This window comes from Scyliorhinus canicula, chromosome 3 (assembly GCF_902713615.1).
Source record: "Scyliorhinus canicula chromosome 3, sScyCan1.1, whole genome shotgun sequence".
Lineage (NCBI taxonomy): Eukaryota > Metazoa > Chordata > Chondrichthyes > Carcharhiniformes > Scyliorhinidae > Scyliorhinus > Scyliorhinus canicula.
Window position 1 is genome coordinate 261,112,528 of NC_052148.1, and position 22,553 is coordinate 261,135,080.

The window sequence follows — 22,553 nt, forward strand, 5'->3', positions numbered from 1 at the left end:
TCTTCATCAGAACTGGAGGATATTACAGAGAAACAGTATTTAGAAATTAATTGAATACAGGAAAGAAAAACACAAGAAAAGAAATAGAAAAGAACTAGAACTGGAGGCATGATGGAAGAAGTGTCCATCTGAAACAGGTGTTTATCGGTTGCTGAATGTGGCAGAAGATGATCTGTAGTCTGCAGCACTTAGAAGAGTGGGTGAATGGAGGACCTGGAGACAGTCTGTATTATCGACAAGAGTGGGTGAATGGAGGACCTGGAGGCAGTCTTTATTATCTGCAAGAGTGAGAGAATGGAGGATCTGGAGGAAATCCCCATTATCTCTAAGAGTGGGAGAATGGATGACCTGGAGGAAGTCTGTATTATCTACAAGAGTGGGTGAATGGAGGATCTGGAGGCAGTCCGCAGCGAGGGTCCAATTTGGGGCTCTCACACGATTCACCCATTGAATCGCCCCCAATAACACACTAAAAAGACTTTGGAAGGCACAGGGTGGTTGGATAGAGAGGTCAAGGGTGCGGAGGAAGAGATGATGAGTCACATTAAAAAGGATATGGATAATATCTGCAGAGAACAAATCAATTGTAATGTCAGATAGCTTACCGGCTCGTAGGAATGAAGGGTTATAAGTGCCATGGATCAGAGTGCATAAGGGGAAATGGGAGGGAGACCCGTGAGAAATGCGGGCTAAAATTGGGGAGCATGGATTAAGCTTTGGCTTGGCAAGCAAAGATATTAGAACAAAATAGCAGAGGCAGCACAACAGTGAGCCTGTGGTTGGAGTTGAGGGGACAGGGTGAGCAGTTTCAGATGGCCTCATTCAGCCTGTGGTTGGAGTTGAGGGAACAGGGTGAGCAGTTTCAGATGGCCTCATTCAGCCTGTGGTTGGAGTTGAGGGAACAGGGTGAGCAGTTTCAGATGGCCTCATTCAGCCTGTGTTTGGAGTTGAGTGGACTGGGGGAGCATTTTACAGGGATGGTTGGCTGTGGTGAAAAGAAGTCGGGGTGGGTGGTCATTATTTATTTTCACTTGACCAGTAAATGAATCACAAGGATTAAGCAACATACAAAGTAAATATAAATAATCAAGCAAATATAAATGAAATTTGAATTATGCAATTCAAGAGACATTTTATTAACACAATGAAAAAGATGTTACAAATTGGAAGTCAAGATCATTTCAAGTGCAATAGGAAGAAGAGATATCTTTGAATGGATAATATTTTTTAAAGGCACCTCTATGCATGGAAGCAATTATTTTTTTAAAAAACCTTGTATTACAGATTACGTACCACAATCACAGCATCAGGCTGAGTTGGCATTATCCCGTTTGCAAACACGTTAATATTACGGTGTACAATATCAATCAAGTGCCAGAGCAGAAGTCTCGAGCACCAAGGCAACAGTCTCGACAGCATGATTTAGTGTTGATAGGAATTGCAGCAGCAAGACAACTCTATGAATACTTGTAGAAGCCTTCACCAGTCTTTTTACCCAGCTTTCCTTCATCCACCAGTTTATTCAACAGAGCGCTCGGGTTAAACAAGGGGTTGCCTGGATCCATCTCATGCCATCCTAAAGAGGAAACATACCTACAGTCAGTGAAAGGACATAGTTCAAATAGCTTCCTTTTTGTGTTGTTGGTGGAAGGGAAAAGACACAAGGGGGAAGAGGGTCTGGGGATGCTCGGCACCTCCAGATCAATGTTTTCCAAGGTCAACATGCAATAATATGCCCCGGGCAGCCTTCAGGAGGTGAGCGTAGGACTTCTGATGCTCACTAGCAACAAGTCCCGCCTTCAAGATTTGCCTGAAAATCTGATTGGCCAGCAGCTCCAATAGCACCAGAACACTGGACTGGTCCTGGAATGAAGAGATGACAACTTCTGGAGCGAGGCAAGTCTGGGTTTTACACAGGGAGGAATTCAGGAGCCTGGCGAGGGGGTGGGATGGGTTTTGGTGACCAGGCAGGAAGTGACAATGTTGGGGTGGGAGTCAGTAACATCCTGGGGAAGGGATGGATGCCCTGATGTGCACAGGGCAACCCCTGAAAGATGTTCCCACATACATGCTTTACTTAGCACTGCTGCCTCACAGCACCAGAGACCCGGGTTTAATTCCAGCCTTAGGTCACAATGTGTGGAGTTTGCACATTTTCTGTGTGGTTGCGGTGTTTCCTCCGGGTGCTCCGGTTTCCTCCCACAGCCCAAATATGTGCGGGTTGGGTGGATTAACCATTCTAAATTGGCCCTTAGGTGGCAGCACGGTGGCGCAGTGGGTTAGCCCTGCTGCCTCACGGCGCCAAGGTCCCAGGTTCGATCCCGGCTCTGGGTCACAGTCCATGTGGAGTTTGCATATTCTCCCCGTGTTTGTGTGGGTTTCGCCCCCACAACCTAAAGATGTGCAAAGTAGGTGGATTGAACAGGCTAAATTGCCCCTTAATTGGGAAAAAAAATGAATTGGGTACACTAAATTTATTACATTTAAAAAAAAAATTGCCCTTTAGTGTCCAAAAGGTGAGGTGGAGTAACGGGATATGGTGGGGGCTTGGGTCGAGGTAGGGTGCTCTTTCAGAGGGCAGGCTTGATGGGTCAAATGGCCTCCTTCTGCACTGTAGGGATTCTATGATTCTTACTGTCGTTTAACCAGTTGAGTTAATAAAATGGGCCAACCCAGTTCTGCCCGCCTGTTAACCTTTGTTTTAAATGGCAGGCAGGCTGGCCATTTTGGCACCTGCCCTCCGCCTACTATTTTATGGGGAAGGCTGGGCAGGGAGGCAGTGGGCTGGCCGCTTATCATATTTTACTCCCTACTACCCCTGCTGAAAACAGGCCCAGTGAGCGAGCAGGGCAGGTAAGATTCAGCACAAGAAATTCCTGGAAGCTACTCTGCACGCTGCACTCACAGACTAAACCAGGACCTAAAATATATCAAAATACAACATGTGGCGATTTAATCTCTTGTGCCATAATGGGTCGATGATTGAAAATCTTTGAAGCCACACTTTCCCCTTAAAGATTTGCATTCATGTAACATTGCATTAAAAAATGAACCAAAATGCTTCACAGGAACAAATCCAACAGGCCAGTTTAACTAAAAACACATCTGGCGTGTGCGTGGTTTTCTTGATTTGGGTGTTGATGGCTGGAATCCAGTTAGTATCATGACAGCAGGACACATTTCCAATTAGTGCTCACAGTGGTCAACCTGCATAAATCCACAGCTTAATTGCAAGGTACTTCATTATCAGATGAATACATGAATATATATTACCCTCTTCCTCATGCTGAGCAATACGGCATGAATATTTACCAGAATTTGTCAGATGAAGTAATATACAATGCGGATAATGAACATAAATTAGCATTTCAACTTTTATGGCATTTCAACAGTTTGGTCAGAACACTATTTTTAGTGCAAGTTTATAGTACTGATAGGTTTTTAATCTATGGAGCATAATCACATGCTCTCAGCTTGCTTCCTGACACAAATTACCGAGTCCCAGGTTTCAAATTTCTTCTGTAGCCTATTGTATTTGCTTTTGTTAAGCATTTTGAATCATTTTGGAGCAATATAGTTTAGCTCAATGCGTTAGACAGCTGGTTTATGATGCAGAACAAGGCCGCAGTGTGGGTTCAATTCCCATATGGGGCGGCAGACTGGCACACTGGTTAGCACTACTGCCTCACAGCTCCAGGGTCCCGGGTTCAATTCTCGCCTCGGATGACTATCTTGTGTGGAGTTTGCACATTCTCCCCATGTGTGCGTGGGTTTCCTCCCAGAGTCCAAAAATGTGCAGGTTAGGTGGATTGGCCATGATAAAGTGTCCAAAGGTTAGGTGGGTGATGAGACCATCAATTAACGCGGCACGTGGTTAGAAGTGAACAGTGATTTTAATCGTCTTACAACAGAGCCTGCCTGTGACGAGATGAACTCCAGATGAACTGGCAGGCAGGCTCTCAGCATCAACCTTTATAAACCGGTTAAGGGGAGGAGCCATGGGTGGAGCCCAGTACAAGCTCCGCATCTCCCCCTATGGGTAGAGCCGCACAACTACACGTGATCCAATACAATATACAGACTCAACACATGTTGTACAATACAGTGTGGATTATTAGTATTTATAATTCACCACAGTGGGGTTACTGGGTTATGCGGATAGGGTGGAAGTGTGGGCTTAAGTAGGGTGCTCTTTCTAAGAGCCGGTGCCGACTCTTGGGCCAAATGGCCTCCTTCTGCACTGTACATTCTATGATTTTTCTATGCTATAGATGTTGCTGAGAGCAAAGTGTGGCTTCAATGATTTTCAATCATCCGGCCATTGGGGTTAAATCACCATGTAGAAATCATGAGCTTGATCTTACATCCCACCTCTCGGATGCAAGTAATTTTGTCATCGTATTGCTTTATTTAACTACAACACTTTAATGGCAAAATGAAGGTTTAGAGGCATTTCTCGCGTTTAAAGGACACCTCGCTCTCGCATCCAAATCTCTCTGAAAGTTGTTACCCAATATAAAATGCAACAGCGTTTGCAGCACTTGGAAATCCATCATTTCAGGTCACCTGTTAGGCTCCTTACCTGCTCCAGGTGAACAATACTGTAAACAGAGGGGTGCAAGCATCCTGGAAATGATGCTTTTACTGCAGCAGGAGCCAGCATCAGGCTGTTCTGGAAGCTATTCGGGAGCCACCCTACACCAGGAGTCAGACCCAATGCAACCAAAGCCCTCCCACAACAAGTCAGCACTAAGTGGAGAGAAATTGGAATCTTGAAAAACCTTGGGCGGGATTCTCCCATCTGAAGGCAGAGCGTTGACGCTGCTGTAAAAACTGGATGGCGTTATCTGACCGCTATGTGTAGCGATCCTCTGCCTTACATGGGGCCAGCACGGCACTGGAGCGATCCACGCCGTTCCAGCTGCCGATACCAGCGTCAAATGGGCGCCGCGGGTCTGCGCATGCGCGCTGCGACTGGCACAAATGCGCGGTAGCTTCCTTCGCCACGCCGGCCTCAACGCAACATGACGTAGGGCTACAGGGTCTGGTGCGGACCAGGGTCGCGCCCCCCCCCCCCCCCGCAAATAGGCCGCCCCAGACAGCATGAATGCTGAGGTCCCGCCGGGTAAGACCAGATGTGAACGGCGCCAGCGGGACTCAGGCTATTTTGGGAGGCCACTCGGCCCATCCCGGCGTGGGCTGAGAGAATCCCGCTCTCTAACTGCACGATTAGCCCAACAGCACTGAAGAGATTCCATTTTGAAGGGAATCTTCAGCTTATTGACTGGGCTCGCTTGGAAAATAAATGAAAAAATGTACAAATGCCGTGCCACTCCACTCCCCACACCATCTCATTCTAGTCAAGAATATGGCACAGAGGAGAGCAGCCCCTGATGCAGAACTTGACTGGATGCTGGATGCAGTGGAGGAGAGGCAGCACACCCTCTCCCTCAGGGTGGGCATGAGGTTACTGCCCACTGATGTTAACTGGGCCATGGCGGAGATGGCAGAGGCCTGGGCCTCACCAGGCACATGGTTTTGCAGTGCCGCAAAAAGATGAACAACCTCCTTAGGTCAGCACGGGTGAGTCACCAGCTCTGTGCCCCTGGCATCACTCCCGTCCCTCACTCCTCACACACCCCCATCTGGAGGTCGGCATGTGTCAACCAAATGAGCCCCTAATGCATAGTGAAGTGATGTCCCTATAGCAAGTGAGTCACCCACTCCCCCACACCATTCCTTCCCGAGATCTCGGCAGGTGTCTTGTCTTTTGTCTTGCAGGATCATCATCAGATGAGGCTGGCCCGTCCGGGGTACTCCGTCCCCAGCCACAACCCCAGCTTATCCAGGAGTACCTGTCCAGGGACAACACGGACATTTCAGCACTGTATTCACCTGCACCCTGCAGCAACCCAGAGACTATCACCTTGGTGGGTCATATTAGTGAAGAAGCTACTGGGACACAGGGCTTGGAGACAGCTGGTGGTCCTGTGGAGTTGGCTACCTGATAGTGTGACTGATGAGACCTCTGCCCTGAGAGGGGCAGTGTGCCAGGGAGGGTGCCAAAGGCCATGGTGCATGTGTCCTTTGTTTGGGGTGAGCTCTGCTATTCCCCCGCTTCCCCTGCAGTGGGGCTCCGCTTTTGACGAGTGCACTGAGTGCCAGCGATTGATGTGCCACAGATTGAGCTTGGCCACACCCTTCCCATTGATGGGTTAGTTTCTACAGAGGTGGGCTGGGTGGGCTCCCAAATGACCAGAGGCTCTGTAAATATTTACAGGGCGCAGTGAGCAGTCAGCCGAGCGAGCAGCCAGGGGTCTGAAACTTGTACCAATTGGCTACTTTTAAAACAAATACCGCAGCAATGGTGGTCTGCGCCAGGCCATCCCGATCCCAAGGGAGACACCCCAAATCCACTGATATGTCAACAAGTCGCTCCCTGCTACTCTCCCCCAGCCCTGGCAGCTAACCCACAGCAAGCGCCACGATTTTAATCAATTTTACAAACTTTGCTTACCGTCTCTCTCTCTCCCTCAGCAGCCATGGTAGCCAGTCCTCATTTGTAAATACCTGGTAGTAATCCACGCCTGGGTGACCTCTGCCTGAAAGGGGCGGAGCATCGCAGAGGTGCGGAGCATAGTGGGTCAAACCCGCTAATGATATGTAGATACATGCAAATATTGGTTTTGCATTCCGCCACTGGCATGGGGCACAAACCGCGTTTCAGTCACAAGCGGGGCCCAGGGGAGCCCCGCAGGTGACGGGCACGAACGTCGATTTACAGTGGACGCCTGATTACGATTCGATTTTCCCACGTCGCGGAGCGGAGAATCCAAGCCAAGGTTTACTACTGAAAGCAGTAGCCTGTGCCCGACACCTAATTCGCTGGATTTCAGCCAATACCTACCTTTCTCAACAAAACCAAGTCCCTTTCCCCCCCCTCCGTTTTCAAAAATGGTTCAATGTACTGTCTCAATTCAGGAATTAATGGAAATTATGTCATTTTTACCAAGGCAGGAGGCAGGCAAACAGTGATCGAGAGCAAGGCAGCCATATCATCCAAAATTCATGGAGAGGGATTCTCCGCGAACCGGCAGGGCGGGCAACTCCGGCGCGAGGGAGTGGCGTGAATCACCCCGGCGTCGGGCCGCTCCGAAGGTGCGGAATCCTCCACACCTTCAGGGGCTAGGCTGGCGCCGGAGTGGTTGCGCCGCGTCGCCACCACCAGCCGGCGCAAGTTGGCGCATGCGCGGGAGTGCCAGCGTGTGCTGGCGTCATCCCAACACATGCGCAGGGGGTTCATCTTCGCGTCGGCCATCGCGGAGGTCAACAGCAGCCAACGTGACGGAGTAGAATACCCCCACGGCACAGGCCCACCCAGGGATCGGTGGACCCCGTTCGCGGGCCAGGCCACCATGGGGGCACCCCCCGAGGCCAGCCCCCCCCCCCCCCCCCCCCCGGATGCCACCCGCGGAGCCAGGCCCCGCCGGTAAGTACCAGGTGTTGTTTTTTTTGCGCCGGCGGGACCAGCCTAAAATGGGCGACCACTTGGCCCATCGCGGGCTGGAGAATCGACGGGGGGGGGGGGGCGGCCGCTGCCAACGGCCCCTGACCGGCGCAGTGCAATTCCCGCCTCCGCCAAATCCGGGATTCACACCGCCCCCCCCCGGCGATTCTACGACCTGGCGGGGGGTTCGGAGAATCCCGCCCATAATCTACGAACAGAATACAAAAGCAAAATGCTGCAGATGCCGGAAACCTGAAATACAAAATAAAATGCTGGAAAAACCCAGCAAGTCTGGCAGCGGATGTGGAGAGGGAAATAGTTAATGTTTCGAGACCAACATGACTCTTTTTTGGATGCAGAACATAGAAAGTCTGAGTGCAAACGTAGAACACACTGAGAGGGATTCACTGCGTCAAACGGAATCAAGCTTTATCATAGCACCACCTACTGCTCATTCCTTTTCACTTCACTCTTTATTGTCAAGAATAGTTCCAGGAATAAGATTTGATAAGCGTCAAGTCAAGGGGCGAAATTCTTCATTTGGGAGATTGTTCTCCCGCCGGAGCTGAACTTATGCATGGCTATGGATTCCCATTGTCGGACCGCCATTTTGAGCAGGTGGCCCAATAGCGAAGTCACCCTCCCCCCCCCACCCCCGCCAGCCCCCAGCTCAATTCAGCACCCCAACCCTGGATTTTCTGGATGCCTCTCCCCCCCGTCCCCCACAATATAAGGGGTTGACCTTCCTCTCCCCCTCCCCCTCCCCATTGAGAGCCCTTAAATAGAGTCCTCCTAAATAAAGAGACCTCCCAGAAAGGGGGAGATCCCCCGCCCAGAAAAGAGACCCCTGTCAGGAAGATATCTTAATTTTGGAGGTCTCTGTGGGGATCTCTTTATTTAGGAGGTCTCTGGGGGTGTGTTCCTTATTTAGGGGATCTCATGGGGGTCTCCTTATTTAGGGGATCTCTGTCGTGGGTTCTCTTTATTTAGGGAGTCTCTGGGAGAGTTCCTTATTTCGGGGATCTCGGGGGGGGGGGGATCTTTATTTATTAATAATAATATCATATCGCTTATTGTCACGAGTGGGCTTCAATGAAGTTACTGTGAAAAGCCCCTCGTCGCCACATTCTGGTGCCTGATCGGGGAGGCTGGTACGGGAGTTGAACCCCTGCTGCTACCTTGTTCTGCATTACAAGCCAGCTGTTTAGCCCACTGTGCTAAACCAGCCCCTAGTTTAGGGGGTCTCTAGGGAGGTCTCCTTATTCCAGGGGTCTCTGCGGGGGGTCTGGTAGGCAGGTCTTGAATTGTGTGGGGGAGGGTGGCCTTCGGATGGACTTTGAGGTAACTCCCTTAAAGAATTACCCCTTGGCCCATGCATCAGCCCCACGTTTGTCAGGACCAGTCGCAATTCCCACCCACATGATTCCCGGTCCAGAGGACTGGAGAATAACGTGGGCTCAGAGAATATGGTGCCCGGCCTGCTAATTGGATGCTTAATGACCCATTTGCATCTTCTCGCTGGCACAGGCGAGGGGGGCAGACACGATCCCGACGCCAGCAATGGGGCCGATGCATCAGAAACGGATCGGCGCCTGTTTTAATAATAATAATCATAGAGACTTATAAAATTCTAACAGGACTAGACAGGGTAGATGCAGGGAAAATGTTCCCAATAGTGGGTGTGTCCAGAACCAGGGGTCACAGTCTGAGGATTCAGGGCGAACCATTTCGGACAGCGACAAGGGCCGGGATTCTCCCCTACCCTGCGGGGCGCCAACCATTCCGGCGTCGGGCCTCCCCAAAGGTGTGGTATTCTCCGCACCTTTGGGGGCTAGGCCCGCGCCGGAGTGGTTGGAGCTGCGCCGACTGGCGCCAAAACTGGCGCCAACGGCCTTTGGCGCCCTCCGGCCAGCGCCGGGGCTGGCCGAAAGGCCTTCGCCGGTCCGCGCATGCGCCGGTGCGTCAACGGTCGCTGACATCACCACAGGCACATGCGCGGTGGGGGGTCTCTTCCACCTCCGCCATGGTGGAGGCTGTGGCGGCGGTGGAAGAAAAAGAGTGCCCCCACAGCCGATCGGTGGGTCCCAATCGCAGGCCAGGCCACTGTGGGGGCACCCCTCGGGGTCCGATCGCCCCGCGCCCCCCAGGACCCCGGGGGCCCGTTCGTGCCGCCAATCCTGCCGGCACCAGAGATGTTTAAACGACGTCGGCGGGATTGGCCTGTCAGCGGTGGGACTTCGGCCCATCGCGGGCCGGAGAATCGCCGCGGGGGCCACGCCGATCGGCGGGGTGTGATTCCAGCTCCCACCGATTCCCGGGTGGCGGAGAATTCCGGCCACGCCAGGGGCGGGCTTTACGCCGGCCCCAGGCGATTCCCCGACCCTGCGGGTGGTCGGAGAATTCCTGCCAAGGAGACATTTCTTCACACAAAGAGTGGTGAGCCTGTGGAATTCATTACCACAGGAAGTAAAACATTGAATATATTCAAGAGGCGGCTAGATATAGCACTTGGGCAGAATGGGATCAACATTTATGGGGAAAAAAATCAGGATTCGGCTATTGAGCTGGATGATCAGCCGTGATCGTGATAAATGGCAGAGCAGGCTCGAAGGGCCAAAAGGCCTCCTTCTGCTCCTATCTTCTATGTATCTATATTAGTGTCACAAGTAGGCTTACATTAATACCGAAATAAAGTTACTGTGAAAATCTCCTGGTCGCCACACTCCGGCGCCTGTTCGAGAATTTAGAATTTCCAATTCACCCAACAAGCACGTCTTTCGGGACTTGACGGAGGAAATCAGAGCACCCGGAGGAAACCCGCGCAGACACGGGGAGAACTGCAGACTACGCACAGACAGTGGCCTACGTCTGTGATTCAACCGTGCTAACAACTGCGCTACCTTTTCTTCATGTCGGTGGATTCTCCGCCTCATTGGTAAGTCAGCTACCGGCGGAGCAAGGCGGAGAACTTCACCCAAAATCTTTCAAAACAGCAGCAACTTCCAGCCGACCCAAAGCACTTCAGTAATGATATAATAAATTATTTACTGGACATGTTTGGTACCACAAAACCTAAATCAAACCAACAAAACGTTGATTAAGTTCATTCCTAGATCCTCAGGTCATTAGACCTTATACGATGGCACATCAGATTGAAATTACGAATGTCATTTTATATCAGTCATGAATGTCCTCCAAGAAGTGATTCAATGATATACAGTCCATGGAAGCATAAAAATGTAGTGTTGATGACAATGGGGAAGAAATATGTGCTCTACGTTGCCTCTAAACTGGTAATCCCTGACATTCCCCTGCCTTTAGGGGTCACCTCTCAACAGAAGGTTGACTAAAGGTAGCCAGTTGATGGGGTATCACAATTGCCATGTTAAAGGGATAGATGCAATTTACAGTTTTTGTTTAAACCTGGGTTCTTGCTTGTCTGCAGGTTCGCCATGTTCATAGTCATCTTCTGTCTCTGCATCTATAAAACTGACCCAAGAGTCAGAGAGCAGCTTGCGGTTAACCACCTGTCACTACCCTCTTTGTTAGACATGGAATGCACCTCCGACAAGTGGTTCAAGCCCGATTCAGAGCGAGGAGCAGCAGCCAGCTATGCAGGCAGTGGTCCATGTCTTGTGATGTATTTCCCTAGGCATTCACACTTTTTGACTGTGCTCTCTCTTAATAACTTTCCTACTCACTCCCTACTCACTTGTCTGCCTAACTTTGTCCCTCTTCTCATCCACCCTGGTAGCAATGTCTCCACCAGTCAGCATTTCCCCAGTCAATCCCATCGCTGATTAATGTCAGGGACAAACATCAGAAAATATATTGATGGAGAGACTGACTTCAATGCACGGATCGAACTAAAAAAAAGAGTCAAAACATATTAATTAGAGAAAAGGCTGCATGCGTAATGACAAATTTCCCTCCACATACCATCAATAATAAACTTGCTGGTGTCAAGTCCAACATAATCCAATAACTCGAAAGGTCCCATAGGATACCCTGCACCCAGCTTCATGGCCACATCGATGTCTTCCTTTGATCCATGACCTTGGAAAAACATTGACATTTTTAAGTAAAGGAAACCCAATAATTTGCTATTCAGGGAATAAACAGTAAAAAGATACAAGGAGAAAAAGTGATACATAAAACGCATCAGACTTTTACTCAGTGAGGCAATGGAAGGATTGTTGTTGCACCTTTGCAGACACAAGATCAATCATATTAAGTCAGAATATAAAACAGCACATGGAGCCATTAAACATACATTATTTTAGTCCCAGCTTGCTCACTACTATTTTCCACAGTGAGGCAAAACACCATCAAGGTCACAGAGTTACTGCTGATTACAACCCAATTTACTTTGATCTCTCATAAATGCCCAGTAACAGAATATCAAAGTCAAAGGGATCTGATCATCAGCATTCCCAACTAAAAAGAACAACGCTACATAGATTTGTTCTCAAACACACAAGGCTTAAACGTAAGAGAAGCCTGGGGCTTTTTTTGTGGGAAGAACGCCACCGATTTATCTCTGGAGACAGCAACCAATTCATTAAAACATTTTGGGTGCGATTCCACCACTGCGTCAGGTGATTCGGGAGAGCCGCCCAAATTATGAATCGCGCCAAGCATGAGACCTCACGCAAGTTAGGTCCATTTAAATATGTATGGCTGATTCAAGGCTGCATTCACCTGGCACCCAGGACTCACCAGCTGCACCGGCAAGGCCTCAATTGGGCGCTGATTAGGGGAGACCAGGTGCGATGGTCACTTGGGGGTTGCGGAGGTCACTAGAGCCCCCTAGGTGGTCGGGGACAGGGCAGGGTACTACCGTGGCACTTGTACACCCTGACAGTGTCAACTGGGCACCCTGGTGGCACCAACCTGGCACTACCAGGGTGCCAGGGCCATTGCTCAGATGCTAGGCTGGCAGTGCCTGAGAGGGGGACATGCCCATGAAAGGGGGAGTGAGGAGAGGGGGGTATGAAAAATGGGGAGGTCAAGTGGGGCATGAAGGGGCTCATAAAAGTTAGGAGGATGAAGTGGGGAGGATCCTGAAAGGGAGTGGTGGGGGACCTGAAAAGGGGGGGGATCTACGCACCCCATAGCGGGGTGTCCTAACTTTGGGGGGGGGGGGGGCAATGTCTGCTGGGGTGGCATTGTTCGTCGGTGTGAGGAGATGGAGGACTATCAAGCTCACTTAGAGATCAGGGCACACTTCCAAAATGGTGGCGGCGAGTTCAACTTCTTGGTGTTGCCTAGACCGAGGAGAAAACAACTAAGTGTGGGTGAATACGGTCTGGATCTCACTCAAAACACCGGCAGGAAACACTCCCGCCAAACACACCCAAAATAACACAGAAATGTTTTGGGTGAATTGCACCCTTTATTTTAATCATCTAATAACGGAAAAAACTATACTTCACTGGTAACATTTTTTTGAAGAAATAATTATGCAACCCACTGAAGCTATGAATGTAGCCTCGAAATACCTTCCACTTTGTTTCATAGGAACAAGAGTAGGACAATCAAGTCCCTCAAGTCGCTTCTGCCATTCAACTAGATTATGGCAACTCCATTTACCTGCCTTGATACCATATCTCTCAATACCCTTTCACAACATCCAGCATCTCAATTTGGAAATTTTCAATTGTCCCAACCGGAAAAGCTTTTTTGGTGGGAAGTGTTCCAGTTTTCCACTGCCCTTTGTGTGAAGTGCGTCCTGATACCACCCGGAGACAGCCTGCATCACATTTTAAGTTTGTGCTCCCAAGTTCTGGACTTTTTGAGAGGAAATAGTTTTTCCCTATCCACTCTGCTACCTTCTTTGATCATCTTAAACACCTCAATTAGTCTTTCAGTATTCAATAATCGATATATCTTGTCCTCATACTTTAACCGGGGTATTATTCAGGTAAATCAGCACAGCGACCACTTCAAGGCCAATACCTCCTTCCAGAGGTATGATGCTCAGACTGAAAACAGTTACTCTTGATCTGTCTAACCAGTGTTATAGTCATGAGGTTCTCAACAGTACTTGAAAGCGGGAGGTAGTGTTTGACTCTTCCTTTCAATTTCCTCTATCACATAATTTACACAAGCCACAATTAGCAGATATGCCATCATTACGGTACATTGCCATAAGACAGCTTATCTTGCACAATCATTTAAAATTAAAGGTCATGCCTGACATTTGTGTCCCTCCTCACCCAACAGTCTTTTATTTAATCAATCTCAAATCACTCTGTTGCCAGGGCAGCGCGGTGGCGCAGTGGGTAGCATTGCTGCCTCACGGCGCCGATGACCCAGGTTCGATCCCGGCTCTGGGTCACTGTCCGTGTGGAGTTTGCACATTCTCCCCGTGTTTGCGTGGGTTTCGCCCCCCCCCCCCCCCCCCCCCCCGAACCCAAAGATGTGTAGGGCAGGTGGATTGGCCATGCTAAATTGTCCATTAATTGGAAAAAATTAATTGGGTACTCTAAATTTAAAAAACAAAATCTCTCTGTTGCCTGCAAAACAGCTAACAGCCATTTCTCATTCTGTTTCTCCTTGTTTTGATTGAAACTTTCCCGCGTCTTCCCTTATTTTTCAATCTCTTTCCCTGCCTTCCATTGTCTTCTCTGCTTGAACCAAAGCCTCACAACCTCTCCCCCTCTCTCGGTCACACAAATTGCAGTTGAAGCTTTGCTCTGTGGGAAAAAAGTCTCGCTCACCCAAGGCAAGGCTTGACTGACAGCCCTGATCCAAATTGACTGCGAGAGGCAAAGAAATAACTGGACAGTGGTGTTTCGTACTTTCAAGATAAAATCAAACAACAAATAACTAGAAAGGAAAAAAGGCGAAGAACTTTATTTTGAGCAAAATTATAAGAAAACAAACTGTTTCTATCACAGTGCCATGTTCGGAACATAGGAACTAGGAGCAGAAGTAGGCCATTCAGCCCTTCGAGCCTGCTCCACCATTCAATCAGATCATGGCTGATCTCTTCCTGGTCTCAAATCCATCTCTCTGCCTATTGTCTATATCTCTTTAACCCATTTTTTCATCAAAAACATATCTATCTCTTTTTTGAAACCATTTAATGACTCAGATTCCACCGCACTATGGGGCAGTGAGTTCCACAAATTCACCCCCCTCTGCGAGGAGTAGTTCCTCCTCATCTCAGTTCCAAATCTACCGCCTCTCAACCTATATCTGCGACCTCTCTTTCTAGATTTTCCCACAAGGGGGAACGCTTGGTCTACGTTTACTTTATCAATACCATTTAGTATTTTATACACCTCAATCAGATCCCCTCTCATCCTTCTAAACTCCAGCGAGTATAAGTCCAAACTGTTTAATCTCTCCTCACACGTCAACCCTTTCATCCCCGGAATCAATCCGGTGAACCGTCTCTGAACTGCCTCCAATGTTACCACAATCTTCCTCAAATAAGGAGATAAAAACTGGACACAATACTCAGGATGTGGTCTCAGCACGGTGGCACAGTGCTTCGTACTGCTGCCTCACAGCGCCAGGGACCCAGGTTCAATTCCGGCCTTGGGTCGCTGTGTGGAGTTTGTACATTCTCCCCGTGTCTGCATGGGTTTCCTCCGGGTGCTCCAGTTTCCTCCCACAGTGCAAAGCTGTGTGGGTTGGGTGGATTGGCCATGCTAAATTTCCCCTTAGTGTCCGTGGGATGTACATGTTATATTGCAAAAATACGAGGCAGACGGATGCTTTGACAGTGGGCTCGACGTGGTTTGGGGGGGGGGGGGTGGAGAGCATAAAATATAAATTGCTATTAGCAATCTTGAAAGGTCACATAATTGGGGGCAGGGCAACACCTGTAATGAGGTTTGTTAAGAACGCCGCTAATGTTACCTGTGAGAGTGTCGCAAAACCCAGAAGGATAACTTTGAAGCTGGTTTTTAGTGGTGTATTTTGTTTGGAGTAATATGAGAAACTATGTACAACCCAGTGAGGAACAAGTCCAGTCGTGTAAACAATTAATGCAAAATATTTATTGCAGTAAAACAAAATAAAAAACACATGACAAAAGGCGAATATATGCTATGACACTTAAGTACATGAATAACTAAACACCCCGTTTTATCTGAGGTTAACTCTTATTCCCAAAATTTACCCACATTCCCTGAACTCACTGAGACACCCATTTTCACAAGCAGCATCGAATTTTAGTAACTCTATAGGTCAAATCCAGTTAATAGTTACCAAACAATACCGCGTAGGTGACCAGGTTTGGTAAAACGTCTCTTCCTGGTTGAGAGAAGGCACAAAACTAGTTTTTCAGCAGGGAATATCTGGAATTTACCATGGCTCTAAATGTTAGATGGAACAGGTTTCCATGGCTCAAATCACAGATGGAATTGGCCTGTCTGCTGTTGGATGGAGAACTAGCCTACTCCCCCAATGAGGATGCTAGCAGTTAGACTGATCAGTCTCTTTAATATTCCCCTCTGTGGATTCTGCTGTCTACCTCGCTCAAATTCCTTGCCTATAGAAATTCTCATTTGTATAGCCCCACTGATCTCTGGCAAACAGTGTTTTTAATATGGCCACTCACATGTCAATGGCTGGAATTCCGGCCATTGCCATTCACTTTTCCCGCTGGCAGCTCACTTGCTCCCACAGGTTTCCCGCCGGTGTGGGGTGGCTTCAATGGGAAATCTTATAGACAAGCTGTGGGAGTATAGAATCGCGCCAACAGCGAACGGCACGCTACCGAGAAACACGCGGCTGGCTAACCGGAGAATCCAGCAGAATGTCACCAGACGTCCACTAATCCTGTTACTGGGCAAATCGCATCTCACTATTCCTCTCGGTGTCTGCTAGTGTTGTTACTTTACTGTTGTTTTATTTTAATCTCAAATTCATTGTTGATCTCGTTAACTCGGCGGCGTGGTGACAAAGTGGTTAGCACTGCTGCCTACGGCGCTGGGGACACGGGTTCGCTCCCGGCCTTGGGCCAATGTCCATGTGGAGTTTGCACATTCTCCCAATGTCTGCGTGGATTTCACTCGCACAGCGCAAAGATGTGCCGGTTAGGTGGATTCGCCACGCTAAATGTCCCCTTAATTGGAAAAAAAAATTGGTACTCTAAATTTAGAAAACAAAATAAAAAATAATCTTGTTAACTTTCCAAATTCCTGTCAAATTGAAGATTCTGTGGGATCCTTTGTACAAGAACTGAATTCCAGTTTAACTGTGCTTTCAAGTCACTACCCGTGAGCTGGAAAGGAACATGCTTTGGCAAAAGTTAGCTGCACAACGTGGAACACTTCACCACCTGTACCAAATTAAAATATATAATGTTTTTAATAATAATAATCTTTATTGCCACAAGTAGGCTTACATTAAAACTGTAATGAAGTTACTGTGAAAAACTCCTAGTCACCACATTCCGGCGCCTGTTCAGGTGCACTGAGGGAGATTTCAGAATGTCCACCTAACAGCTGACTTTCGGGACTTGGTGGGAGGAAACCGGAGCACCCGGAGGAAACCCACGCAGACACGGGGAGAACGTGCAGACTCCGCACAGGCAGTGACCCAAGTCGGGAATCGAACCTGGGACCCTGGCTCTGTGAAGCAACAGTGCTAACCACTGTGCTACAGTGCCGCCCTTGCAAAGTTTTTACTATTGTATTGGCAAAAAGACAGACAACGCTTTTCATATTTTGGGAAAGAGGATTTCATTTACAACTAGTTTTCCAATACCTGGAATTTCAAATTTTACCTCTCTCATGGAGCCGGACGGCTTCCATCAAGTACGGCACAAGAAGACGGTTCACAATAAATCCAGGGGTATCCTATGGAGAAAGAGCAAGTTAAATCAAATCCTCAGGTGTTCCGGCGCAGTGGGTAGCATCCCTGCCTCTGAACCTAAAGCTTTGGGTTTGAGTCCCACCCCAATACCTGATGGCCAGTGAAGCTGCGTTTATATCACGGCAAAATAGGCTGAGTATCAACTTGCAAAATGCTTCAATACGCCAATGGCAGGCAGTAAGAGTGCGAGAGTCGGCCATGCTTGATGCACAGTGATGCCCCTCAAACTATAAACCTCTGCTAACAGGCTGGTAACCTGTCGCAGAAAAATAAATTGCTACAGGAACAGATAAAAGTCTGCCTCGTGCACCACTAGCTGTGGGACGTGAAACAAGAACAGCAGATAAAATCCTGGCTCAATGTTACAGCTCTGTTCATGCTTACAAGGGTCTCGTTAAATTTCTGAACTTTTATTTCTTTCATGGGATGTGCGGGCCACTGGCAAGGCCAGTGTTTGTTGATCATCCTGAATTGGCCTCGAGAAGGTGGTGGTTAGTCAACCTTTTGAACCGCTGCAGATACATCCACAGTGCTGCTAACGAAGGAGTTCCAGGATTTTGACCCAGTGACAGTGAAAGAATGGCGATAAAATTTAAATGCTACATCGCACAAACCGAAATACCCAATCAAGAACTATCAAATACAGTCTTATTTTCACGAGCAAGTGAAAATTTTGCATTCTGCGCTTGGGACTACCTAATTAAAAAGTCAGAGAAAGTTAGAGAACTGCAAAATTATCCCTGATTGGGGCTTTAACATTGTTAATTGGCTGTGCACCTCCATGGAAAGATGCTGATCCCAGCCTACCTTTGGGAAAGCTCCTCGACAGTGGAAATATGTCAGGGAGCTGGCTGATGTGGCTCCTCCCTATTTTCCTGGCCGCGCACTCCTGCCTCCGGGCCCACCATCACAGGGCTGGGGAAATTCAGTCCCATGAGTGGGTTAAGGAAGCACAGGCTTAAAATAGCAAAAGAGAAAAATAGAACTGACATTTCAGCAGGCAGTTCACATAAAAGTTAAGGATATAGATCAGACTTCCTCAGTTGTACATTTTGTCTGAACTGGCGTGGAACTCCCTTTCCCATATTCTCTATTTAGCAGTGCAGCAAGAGTTGTACCACTTCCTGTCCTATTTTAACCCAGAGACAGCATTAACACCACCTTCTTCTATGTGCCAACTTTTCCTCATTAAAAAAAACTGTCAAGACCTGGTATCATTGCTAACCTAAGCTACATTCTCTCAAGATAAATCTCTCCTGCACAATGACCAATGTAGGAAATAGAAACCCACATTAGGATGTAACAATATCTCATGACTTATATTCTTGACATCTTTTGCTCCAAGTTGTCACAACTAAAAACTCATCAGCGATGCTGTGGCCTCTGAGACAAAGTTGACAATTTAGGGGTAGTTTTGTGCTGGAGACCAAATGCATTATGAATTAAGTTGAGATTGCGCAAACTGATTTTGCGCACAACTTTCAGTAGTCAGGGGAAGCTTTCACTGCATTATGTCGGGCTGGATTTGAACCCAGAAACCAGAGCTAAAGTGCCAAGAGTTCACTGTGAAAGAAGAGGTAAGGAGTGCAGTCAGTAACTTACCTTACAAGCCACAGGCTTTTTCCCCAAAGCTTTGCTAAAATTCATCAGTGTTTCGAATGTCTGCTGACTGGTCTTTGGAATCTGAACCACCTACATGAAGATTTTTAAAAATCCCCATTAAAACAATAAATCCATTATTAACAAAGTACCCACTTAAGGGTCACAAAACATTTTCTAGAGTCAATTGATACAAAAACATTCTTTTTAACAAAGACAATTACATTTGAAAGCTAGTATGGCTGATTAAGTCTCCTATTCCAGAGAAAATGGAGCAAACATAAAAAGGGTGAATGAATGATCCTTGCAAGAAAAGGTTGAGCAGTTTGGGGCTCTATCCTCTAATAAAAGGGGAAAATGAAGGGTGACGTTATCGAGGTCTTTAGAATTCTGGGAGAGTTTGATAGAGTTCGAAGTAAAGAAAATGCCCCCAATCTCCACTAGACAGCATTAATGCAAGCTGGCGACTAATAAATCCAATAGGCAATGAAGGAGAAATGACCAGAACATTACACGTGTTACCACAAGGCGTAATTGAGGCAAATAGCATTTAAGGGGAAGCTACATAAGCACATGAGGGAGAAAGAAATGGTGCTAGACTTAGATGAAGAGGAATGGGAGGAGGCTTGCGGCGACAGGTTGGCACAGTGTAGCACTGCTGCCTCACAGCACAAGGGACTGGGTTCCATTCCGACCTTTGGGTGACTGTGTGGAATTTGCACTTTCTCCCCCCCCCCCCCCCCCTGGTCTGTGTTTGTTTTTTCCAGGTGCTCTGGTTTTCTCTCACAGGCCAAAGACCTGCAGGCTAGGTGGATTGGCCATGCTAAATTGCCCCTCATTGTCCAAAGTTTAGGTATGGTTACAGAGATAGGGCGGGGGCTTGGGTCTAGGTAGGGCGCTTTTTTGGCGGGTCGGTGCAGACTCGATGGGCCGAATGGCCTCCTTCTGCACTGTGGGGATTCTATGATTGTGTGCATGATAAAATGTCGGCATCAAGCTTTGGGTGGAAGGCCGGTTTCTGTGTTGCAGTCTCAATGTAATACAAGTGACTTTGGTAAATATATAGCCGTGAAATTTTGAATAAAACAGACGAATGAATACCTGACTCAGTTTCATAGAAATTAAAGTCACCCAGAGTCCCCGAGGGCCAATAGGCTGCTCTCCCCTTTTAAGAGAGAGCTGACTGGTGGTGATTTAACCCGAGGGTCACCTCAGGCGAGGGGCAAGGTTGAGAAGGCGGAGCAGGTATGGGAACTGAACCCCCGCTGGTGGCATCTCAAACAAGCCTTCCAGCCAACCAATCCCCTCAATGTAACAGAAGGTAGCTGTGAATAACTTTATCCTTTCTATTCTTTCCGCTGGTAATAATAAAAACAAAGAAAACAAACCTCCACTAGCTTCATCATGGGCACAGGGTTGAAAAAATGGAGCCCACCAAATCGGTCATGTCTAGTTGTTGCATTTGCTATTTCAGTGATTGGCAGCGATGAAGTGTTACTAACAAAAATTGTTTTCCTATTAGGATAACAAAAAAAACTGAATTACTCCTTAGAAAATACTTGCACGGAAACTTACTATTCATTTACTATTCAAACCATCAGCGTAAGCCTACTGTCTAACAATAATGAGCTGATTTGGAAAATATTGGAGAACTATCCTAGAACTTACAAGTTATTACTCGTTATAATAATAATCGCTTATTGTCACAAGTAGGCTTCAATGAAGTTACTGTGAAAAGCTTCTAGTCGCCAGATTCTGGCGCCTGTTCGGGGAGGACGGTACAGGAATTGAACCCACGCTGCTGGCCTTGTTCTGCATTACAGGCCAGCTGTTTAGCCCACTTTGCTAAACCAGCCCCTGGTTTAGGGGGTGTCTGGGGAGGTCTTATTTCAGGGGTCACTAACAAACAAAATTGGCACACTGGAAAGTCCCTTTTCGAATATCCTCTGGTGCAGCATGCCCCCACCGGCAGTGGGACCCTCCGTCCCGACAGCCAGCCAATGGGGCTTCCCACTGTGGGCACCCCCATGCTGTCGGGAAATCCGCGGGCGTGTGTGCGCTGCCAGAGAAACGGAGGATCCCGCCGATGGAGAATCCCACCCAATGCCTTTTGTCAGTTTCCACACAGCAAGATCCCATAAATAACAATGAAATAGTGACTCGATAATTTGTTTTGTTTTTTAAAGTGGTGTTGGTGAGGAATAAACGTTGGCCCGGGCACTGGGGAGAATTCCCCTGCTGTTCCTCCCTTGCTGCTGCGGGGTCTGTCACATCCACCTGAGGGCAGGTTGGGCCTCAATTTAAGGTCTTATCCAAAAGGCAGTGAGGCTTGACCTCTGCCCCTTCCTGTTGGCGGGTTCGCCGGCAGTGGAACGGGCAAGTCACGCAAAACACCGTAGGTAATGATATGTATATGTGTATAGAACTAAAGGGGTAATTATAACATCTTGATGTAACACTATCACTAGAGGGCACCACTAGATCCCACTATAAGTATCAGCTCCTAGAGGATCTTGGTCTCTTTCAACCCAGGAGTGTTTAGTAAGCAGTAGTGTACGATTGATAGCTCTCAGTATAGTTAGTATTTATAGTTGTGAATCAGTTAAAACAATCATATTTTATTACTTGATTTCTAGAGATAGTTCTGTAGAGTGTCAAACTCAGATATAATCAATCGTTACTTTAATAATTAGTTTGCTTTATGTTGAAGACTCGTGGTTTCTTCAGGATCACACCATCAGACCATCGGCATCAACAGCAACTAGTAACAAGACATATTACTAGACACAATAATTTAACGCCATAGACATCCCGTACGCGGCCAATGATGAGGCATCTCTGCCGCTGGAAAACCTGCCGCAGGGAGCCGGAATCCTGTCCAGTATCTCCAATATTGGGGCACTGGTTGGCCCACGTCAGAATGGTGACTACACTTCAATAAGGTACTTAATTAGCTGTAAATTATTTGGGAAAGGCCTGAGATTCTGAAAGGCACCAAATAAATGCAATTCTTTTTATCTTTATTTCACGGGGACAATAAACTATAATTCAAATACTTACTCTGGAGCAACCTTATCCAGCTTTTTAAAAAGTTCCTGTTTAACGTTAACATTTTCCACAATTGCCTCTATGACTAGGTCTGTGCTGTGAACTGCCGAAGCAGGGTCTGTCGAAACACTGATTCTCTGAAGAGTCTGCTGAACGAATTCTGCAGCAGCCTGGTGATGGAAGAGAGCAGTGATTAAAAGCAAGATCCAGTTCCTTCCCAATTACGTTCAGTCATAATTTTATCTGCAACCCTGTGACAAAGTACTGTGAATGAACAATTTCTAAAATAGGGTCACCCGCTGCAATACCATTTTGGAACATAACAAAGTTGCATCATATCGAAGCAGCTTAATTGGTGTTTTTTTTAAGGGGGAGAGTAAAGTGACTGCCTCCACGCCTTGATTGATTAACAATAAAATCCTGGAAAGTTTAAAGTACGTCCTGTTTAAAATTGAGAAATGTAGGGACTAATTCCTCAGCTGTAATCCTTTATACTCCCTCTTGCCAGAGGTGCCCTGATGATATATCTTATTGGGGTAGCCATGCACATCCTGCATTACCTCCA

At 47.7% G+C, this 22,553-nt stretch overlaps 1 protein-coding gene across 1 annotated transcript in view; it reads right to left on the reverse strand.

The window, feature by feature from the left end:
- Positions 1–1,101: 1,101 nt before the first annotated feature.
- Positions 1,102–22,553, reverse strand: part of hadh (hydroxyacyl-CoA dehydrogenase) — a 49,006-nt gene continuing 27,554 nt past the window's right edge. Inside the window, exons 3-8 of the mRNA XM_038792694.1 lie at positions 22,001–22,158; positions 20,329–20,455; positions 18,944–19,033; positions 17,253–17,325; positions 11,447–11,563; positions 1,102–1,576 (exon numbers count right to left, since the gene is read on the reverse strand). Coding sequence (XP_038648622.1) covers positions 1,458–1,576; positions 11,447–11,563; positions 17,253–17,325; positions 18,944–19,033; positions 20,329–20,455; positions 22,001–22,158 — 684 coding nt within the window. The 3' untranslated portion in view covers positions 1,102–1,457. The remainder of the gene's footprint in view (positions 1,577–11,446; positions 11,564–17,252; positions 17,326–18,943; positions 19,034–20,328; positions 20,456–22,000; positions 22,159–22,553) is intronic.